Source organism: Hevea brasiliensis, chromosome 9 (assembly GCF_030052815.1).
Source record: "Hevea brasiliensis isolate MT/VB/25A 57/8 chromosome 9, ASM3005281v1, whole genome shotgun sequence".
NCBI lineage: Eukaryota > Viridiplantae > Streptophyta > Magnoliopsida > Malpighiales > Euphorbiaceae > Hevea > Hevea brasiliensis.
This window is the reverse complement of record NC_079501.1, coordinates 18,185,541-18,194,277: the sequence shown is the minus strand read 5'-3', so window position 1 is coordinate 18,194,277 and position 8,737 is coordinate 18,185,541. Positions and strand designations below refer to the sequence as shown.

The following is an 8,737-nucleotide window of genomic DNA, read 5'->3' as shown; positions in this document are numbered from 1 at the left end:
GAGAATTTATTTTCAAAATAATCTGCTTCTTTTCTTGCAGGTTTATCAGTGGCTACTCATTTATATTATTATTTTCTTAATATGTAATTTAGAACTCTTCATATGCTAGCAGTAACATTGATCTTGTCAAGGGCTGTGTTAATTTATGTTTTTGGTATTAATAAATGAGAAGTTTTTATGATATTTAAATAGTTTACAAATGATGGCAACAGGATTGAGCTGGACTCCCTTAGCTTTAGTTTCTTATGATTATTGGGTTGGGTTTGCGTGAATAAAAGTATAATATTTTATTTTATTTTATTTAGAGGTTGAGCCTAAGTTTTTTGCCTTAGTTATGGATTTGAGAACAATAAAACTTACTATAAATCTCGGAGGTTTTATGTTGGCTTGTATCCCAGTGTCGGTCTGGATCATAATTTGGGCCGTGATAAATTCTATTTTTGTGGATGATTGAACCTAAATATTTAAATAATTAGTTGCATTTTAACACCAAAACTTCATCTAATCAAAAATTCCTTCCATTATTTTTATAAGAGCTAAACTCACAATACACATATATTCAATCTTACTCCTACTTAGTCTGAAATCCATACTCTCAAGAGATTTTCTCTACAACTTCAATTTTTAGTTAACTTATTCACTACATTCTTCTATTAATATAATATCATCTGTAAATAATATATATCATAAGACATCATGTTAAATATAACTGATTGACTCACTTATGACAAAAATAAATAATTACGAATTTAAAGTCGATACTTCATGTAAATCTACTGTTACGGAGAATTCACATTTGATTGAATTCGTTGATGATGATGGTGTATTCTTGAAAAATGTTGCTCTCTCGTTTTTGCAAAGATTTTATTACTTTTCTTGATTTCATGTGTATGTGAAATTTCTCTAGCTTTGAACGACTTTCCACGTTGCCTGCGTTTCGGGGTTGAAAATTGTAGTGATTATTTTAAATTATCAAAGTTTAGCGCTAATGCCAACTTTTGCGGATGATTTCTAGCTTGAGTTTTTTAATTCTTCCATAAGCTTCGTTGTTGAAAGGTAAAATTGAGTAAAATAAAATTAATTTTTCTTCATTAAAAATAAAAATAAAAATAAATTATTTAAATTTAAACTTGTTATACGAAGAAATAATTTAATATTTAACTTTTTTATAATTACATAAAATAATTCTATTTAATAATAGTAAAAATTTATGATTTGATAAGTATTAATTGGAATTGCGATCATTATACTTCTCCAAATGTAACAAGGGTTATATATGGCCCATATATATAAGTATGAAGGAAGTCTACGGTACTGAGCATTTGAGATGGGCAATTCAACATTTAAAATTGGTTAAAAAATATATTTCTAAACATATTTTTAATTTGTAAATTTAGTAATACAGTCCCAATTAATTTAAAAGGCCTATACAAGTCTAATTGACCAAACTGTCTTAAATTAAACCAATTATTTTAAATTTAATTTAATCCAATTTCCTTTTTTTTATTGAAAATGTAAAATTTTGTAAAAATTTAAGTCAATTAATTTTTTTTAATTAATTCTCATATTTGAAATGAAAGAATTTATTTTTTCTAATTTAAAAAACTGTTCACTTAAAAAAAATAAAATTCAATGTACAATTATGTTAAAAATCTTTTGAATTCTTTTATTATAAATAATTTATTTTAAATGAATTATTTGATTAAATTTAATTTATTTTCATGCTTAATTCAGTTTATTATATTCTTAGAAATTTCATATTAAACCGATGGATGCACATTGTGAAAACCTATGATTGATTAAAATTGGGTTTATCGAGATATATTTATATAGTGAATACAACAACTAAATAACCATAAGCAATAACAATAAACATTATTATTATTATTATTATTATTATTATTATTATTATTATTATTATTATTATTATTATTATTATTATTATTAAGTCGATGATTGCTTTGGGAGCAATTGTAGCTTGTTTCGAAGATGTTAAAACTGACGAAGAGCGCAGAATAAATTGAACTTGGATCATAGTTAATAAATTCTATTGATACAGTCCTCGAATTATTTTGAATTTATAATTAGATCAAATAAAGTAATAAGTGTTACATTTAATTAATTTTTATATATTTAATTAATTTTTTAATAATTTACTGACTGGTTGAATAGCTTGATTCATTAATCCGAGGTTTAATGGCACTGACTTTGGATAATTTTATACTACAATTGTTTTAAAAAGAATAATAATAATTAAGTTTAATGTGATTGATTTTACCATGAAAAACCGAATTGGTTGTCAAATAGATAGTTTTAATAAGATTGTGAAGTTCAAATAATGAAGATAGAATCGACATTAACTTAATGGTGGCAATAACAAGAGCTTTACACTCATTTTAGTCGATAAACCATCAATAGTTGATTGTTTCTTCCAAGATAAATGGCAAAGCCATTGTTATATACCCAATTATATGGACATTTGTCCCATCACCATAACAAAAATAAATAAACAATATTGCATGCGATTTTATTCTTGAGTAGTCTTTGGTGAAAAATAATTAATCTGTTGAAGGTAGCGAAGCAATCTCTTTAATACTTAGATTATGCATAAATTATCTTAAATACGATTTTAATATCATTAAATTAGCATTAATTAATTATTTACTAATACATAAACTGACATCAACATAAGCTATTATATATATAAACAATTATGCCAACAATTTTTTTTATCTAAAAGATGCGGCGTTTGATTGACAAGGAGAGAATTTATGTCATTAGCCATGACAAATTGGCATTCATTATGATGTAATTTGCTTGACTTCAATTAAGTTTGGAGCTTTATTTCAACTTAACAGGGCAAAGATGATGCGACTCAAACAACTGTAATGAGATTCTTTATATATATAATCTCTTGTTACTTCATTTTAGTAAATTATTGTATACCCTAACTGTAATGCTCTTTTAATTAAGGAGAGTAGACCCTACATAAATGTGAATGAAGGTACATGTGCACTCAGCACACTAAAATTATACTAATTTTGAATAAAAATGCTAATTAATCACATATTTTACATAAGCTGCTGAGTCTGGGATTCTAACATAAACGTAAGTACATAATGTCCAAATTGGTGTAATTGTCATCCATTGAAGAAGGAGGAAAAAAGAAAAAAAAAACTACAATAAGAAAACACTTGTACCATAAACAACAACAGTACTATCCCTTACAAGGAAAGATAAGATTTCAAAATGTGAGGCTACAAATTAAAACAATGAACAAATATGGAAGGCCAAATTTCAAATTGCAAACATAAATTGATTTCATCTCTTCATTTAAAAATTTTAAACCAAACTAATAATTAATGATACTTAAGCTATCTTTAAAATTGAAAATTTTGAAGTTCCAACCTCAATGGATGCTAAATAAAAAAAGAAAAATTCAATAAGAAAAACTATAATATGTATACCATCAATTACTTAATCCTTCTGACATTGCAATAACTTCACCTCCCAGAGTTCCTAGCTATGTATTAATATGATCTCCATCTTCTTCTCAATTGAAGTTCTCATTTTCTGTTTTGCCCATACATGCATGTAGAATAAACTGCTATGCATTCCCTGAAGGGAAATAGCATCATCACTTGCTCATGAGCAAAGCTGATTACTAGAAGATGGAGAATACATATATGGCAATTAGCTAATTAATATATAAATCAAAGTACATTAGTGAACAAATTAAGGGACTAACAATATAGAGTTCATGGGTGCTGTTTTGGGAGGAAGCTGGAGGGAACTAAATCTTGTAAAAGGCCATAATCAGGAAGCTGCTGCTGTGGAGCATATAGATGTGGATAGAACATGGCAGTAGGGTCACCTTGGTGGTGGTTATTATACGGTGGAAGCAAGCGAGCGAAGATGTCCTGAGGAAAGGTTGGTCGATGGGCCATCATTGAAGATGTAGATGGCAGAAGCGAATTAGGTGACAAAATTCCTGCGGCAGTATTAGCTCGAAGAGTTGCAGGGCATTGATGGTTATGTTTCCCTTCGTACGTAGTGATCACAATTGATGGGTCTTCGAATGATCTCTCTACTCGTTTCTTCACTGTGCACTTCTGACTGGTGCATCTGTAATAGCTTCTGCGATATATAATGGCAGCCCATATGAAATATATATGATTCTAATCATTGATTTTTGCTTTGCTTTTCTTGGGAATAACCCGAATAATTAAATTGTTTTGCTCAAAATTAATGAACATCAATGTGTGCTCTTGAAATGCATCAAGTACTAACAATATTAATGTCATCGGCATAATAATTAAAATTTCTCACCAAGATATATATCATAAAATTCAGATGCCACATCACAGTATAAAATATATAAAATAAATACATAAATATATGCAATACTTGTCAGGGAATTTAGTAGAATGTAACCTTGGATAAGGACTATTCTTGACTGCCTTCTGGCCGTACTTTCTCCATCTGTAACCATCTTCAAGGTGATCAATCTCACTCTTGGTCAAGAAGGAAAACCTTGGCTCTCTTTCTCGTTTCTCTTTCTTCTTTGTCTTGCTCCTGAAAGTTATACATATATCACAAAATTAATTTTAGTTTAAATTAAACAAAGCCAACACCAGATCTTGATAATGCTAAGTTATTTTTCCTAATTATTAAGCAATTCCTTATAAGTAACACTGATAGACCTACCTGCTAGCTAGGGTTTGTGGCTTCTTATCATACTCTAATTTCTTAATTCTAACTAATTAGTAAACAGAAAAAGATACACTACTAATTTCAAAGAATTGAATATATATGGTATGTATGGCATGCATAGAGGTAAGTTCTGTTCTAAAAGTACTATCTCAGTCTCCTTAGGGGGGAAAAAAGAATATATGGCTTTAAAACCCTATATCTCCAGAAGAATAAGCAGAAGGAGAACTACACTTGCTAAACTTTTAGCATGAATCTTCAAAGAAGAACCAATTAAGAACCTACACTTTGTTATTAGACTTTTGCTTGCCATCCTGGGATTCTTTTTGGTGGTGGTGGTGGTGGTGGTGTTGCTGCTGCTGCTTTTCTTTGGTCTTGGCTGAGCCTTGTTGGGTTGCTGTATCATTAGATGAAGAAGATATTGATGAATCTGGGGTAGATGGGTTTTCATTATTGGTGGGTGCTGATGATTTTCCCGATGGTGCACCTGAACAGTGTTGGATGGGACTGCTAATAACCTCAGAAGAAGAGCAAGGCATATCAAAGGCTGTGGATAAGGTGTTATAGTCCATGGATAAGCACTCAGTGAAGCTCATGTAAGAGGGACCAGAGCGTTGTAAGGTTTGCATCAGTTTTGGTTGATTATTGTACATCGTAGATGGGTGGTTATCGTTCAAGAATGGGAACTCTGACCCCCGGATAATCCCTCTCTGCTCATTATAGTAAAAAGGATCATTTTGGGATGGATTTTCCTTTTCAATATTTGACATAGAAGAAGAAGAAGAAGAAGAAGAAGAAGAAATACCACTACTGAAAGAAAGCTACAAGGGAAAAGCTATAATAAATGTCTGCTTTGAAACAAAAATAGGCCTTTATGTTGGGTTTTTCTTTGAAAAAGAAACAAAAAATCATCTTACCTACCTTTTTTTAGGAGGAGAGGGACAGTAATTTTGTTTAGATGGTAGGTTTGGCTATTCTCCACTCTCACCTCTTGTTTTTAATTAATAGAACTCAGCCCAAAGCATCATAAGTTCACTTACTTTATCACTATTCTCACCCTTTGATGAGGCATAAATCATTTATCCTGGGAAAGAACTTATAAAATATGTTGTGTTTCATTTTTTATACATCAAAAAGTAAGAGTATATATATATTTTACTGTAATATATAAACACAAATTATAATTCTCTTTCTTCCAATAATAAGTATTCGGATTTCAATTCAAAGGTCTCATATATTGAATCTTGCTACGAATATGCAGGTGTTGTTCTTGGTTTACCTGCAATTATAGAATAATTAATAAATGTCATAATTTTACTCTTAACAATTTCTTACTAATGCATATGCTTAAATGAGGATTTTTTTTAGGTACTCATTTAAATTTATTGTTTATTTTATAATATCTAAGAAAGAAAACTTAATAATAAACAAAAAAAAAATTCAATCCAAAATCTAAAATTTGATTTAAAAAAAAAAAACTGCTCCCTAGCCTCCATTGGAAACACTGCATAATACTAGATAAACTAATATACAATAATAAATTTCAATTTAATAATTTTAATATTTTGAATTCAATTGATCGATGAAATTTGGTATTATCTATTATTATTTACAGTATTTGGATTTGAGAGAGAGAGAGAGAGAGAGAGAGAGAGAGAGAAGGAATTTAAGAGGTGGGGCGATAGAAGGAGTCGATATCAGGCAATAAAGGGGGAGGCACTAACGATTGGAAGAAAAAAAAAAAGTCAAAATTAGAGTTTGTATTGGAGGATCAAAAATTGACACGTGTCAAAGACTGGCACCGTCTTTTTGACTCAAGCTGGCACGTGGGAGACCACTTTTCTAATTACGCATTGCCGACTGGACCTTCACGTCATCTTTTTCCCTCCGTTACTCCATTCTTTTTCGTTTGTCTGGAGATTATAGAACCCTAAAGGATTGCGTTCGCTCACATCTATTGAAAAGAAATTGAAATGTGTTTACTATTTTTAATTAATAAGTTTTTAAAAAGTGAAGTAAGAATATGGTTATGGGTTCAAATATCGTGTGTCAGTCCTAATACTAATTAGGGATTTCTGTTATTTCAATACTAATTTTAATTTTTTATTTTATTATTAATAAAAGAATATAAAATATTGATGGACTAATTGTTTTATAATATAATATACAGTAACTTAAAGTGTAAAAAAAATACAATTAAATTTTAAGATTTTATAAATTAAAAGGTAGTTTATTTTTAAATTTAAGCATATAATTAAAATTTTATAATTTAAGAACTAAAATCTATTATTAAAAATTATAAAAAAAAATAAAATAATGAATTTGAAAATAATATGTATAACACAACGAATGTCAAATACAAATGAAAATTTAACAATTAAATTAAGGTTACTTTTATTTCATATAAAATATAGTTTTTAAAAATAAAAGAATATTTTCATAATTAAAAATTATATTATTTTTTATTTTTAAATTTTAATTATTTTATTATAATGTAAAAATACTTACACATATATAATATAAATATCATACTATTACTTTAAATAACAGAAAATATTTTTATAAAAAACATCCTAAAAAAATTTTTATATAACTATTCATTGGCCAAAAATAAGTTAAATTTTAATATCGAAGTCAAAGTATACATTAGAAAAAATTATTAAAAAAAATTACTAAAAATAAGTTGCGGCTACGTTAGGATGCAATCGATTACGAATAATAATTGAGATACATATGGACAAAACTGAAGTCAATATTCTACGAATTCTTAGAAACTTGAAACACAATTATTCATTTTTATTCCATACTTGGATGTGAATATATTTCATTGTTACAATTATATATATATATATATATATATATATATATATATATATATATATATGAAGTTTAAATTTATATTTAGCATGCTTCATTTAAAAAAAAAAGATATAAAATTCTCTATTTATTAATTTTATAAATTGACTGCTTGATCCAATTGCACCAAGTTTGATAATGCACAAATAAAAAGTGATTTAAATTTAATTTACTAAAATCAATTAACTTTAAAAATAAATTTTATATTTAATACTCAGAAATAAAATAAATTACACATTTATTTATTCCAATTCAGCATGACCTCATGAGGTGAATGGCATCTTTCTTGTAAAACCATGCAAAAGAAATCAAAACATTGGCATTTCAACGATTGGAGCCGAAGATGCTTTTTAGGACATTACTGAGTCCAATCACTTGGCATGAAAGATAATGATAGAAAGTTGTACAAATGATCCATAAATCAAATTTTAAAAAGAGAGAATAAGACGCAAATAGGAAACAATGATTGGCACTGTCCAATCTTAAGCATTATAAGTCGAAAGTCTTTTCCTGGAAAAAAGATTAAAAACAATAATTTAACACCGTCGACGATGAGTAGCCTGAGATTGTTGACTTCTGTGTCTAGCGAAAAGGTCTCTTTCTTGACATTATTGTTATTCCAGTTACGTTTCAACAGCGAGGAAGACACGTTGCTTGATGGGTCACCACAGTACCAAGAATTTCAAAGGCAACTTAAGCACTATATTTACTTAAGAAAGTATTTTTAGGGAAATTAGAGACATAAAACAACATAACAAAAGAGAAGAAAACCCTAAAAACATACGAGGATTTAGGTTAGATTAGCCAAACTAGAGAGTAATTAAAGGTCGCAGTGCTTGACATGTTCAAGAAAGAGGAAAGCAACCAAAGGGTTTGATCTTCATTGTTTAATTGACTTTCAGATTAGTTGAATTTGCGTTTATTGCTTTTTAGTCGCATTTGGAAATCCAAAAAATTTTGAAGCAAAACAAAAATTTTGGATTCTGGGAGGTCTATGGGCTACGGCTATAGGCTAAAAAGCTATGGCCGTAAGGCCATTTCCTATCACTGTCTGGTCATAGTTCCTAAGAAACTATGAACATTGTTTTCCTGCTAACGTCTGCTCCTTTCCCAACTAGTAATTTCTGGTAACATTTACAGATCACAAATATTTAATGATGCAACAGCAAAA

The 8,737-nt window shown here is 28.6% G+C and overlaps 1 protein-coding gene across 1 annotated transcript; it reads right to left on the bottom strand.

The window, feature by feature from the left end:
- Positions 1–3,438: 3,438 nt before the first annotated feature.
- On the bottom strand, positions 3,439–5,696 carry LOC110671475 (WRKY transcription factor 71). The gene is made up of 3 exons (XM_021833958.2): positions 4,996–5,696; positions 4,435–4,575; positions 3,439–4,137 (listed from the first exon to the last, which is right to left on the bottom strand). Exons 1-3 carry the CDS (start codon positions 5,478–5,480, stop codon positions 3,759–3,761), a joined length of 1,005 nt encoding a protein of 334 aa, XP_021689650.2. The 5' UTR covers positions 5,481–5,696; the 3' UTR covers positions 3,439–3,758.
- Positions 5,697–8,737: the final 3,041 nt, after the last annotated feature.

Coding starts and splice junctions, on each gene's coding strand:
- LOC110671475 (XM_021833958.2), bottom strand. CDS start 5,480: ATGTCAAATATTGAAAAGGAAAATCCATCCCAAAATGATCCTTTTTAC. Junction 4,576..4,995: donor CAAAAGTCTAATAACAAAGT/GTAGGTTCTTAA, acceptor TATAACTTTCAG/GAGCAAGACAAAGAAGAAAG. Junction 4,138..4,434: donor AAGAATAGTCCTTATCCAAG/GTTACATTCTAC, acceptor TATATATCGCAG/AAGCTATTACAGATGCACCA.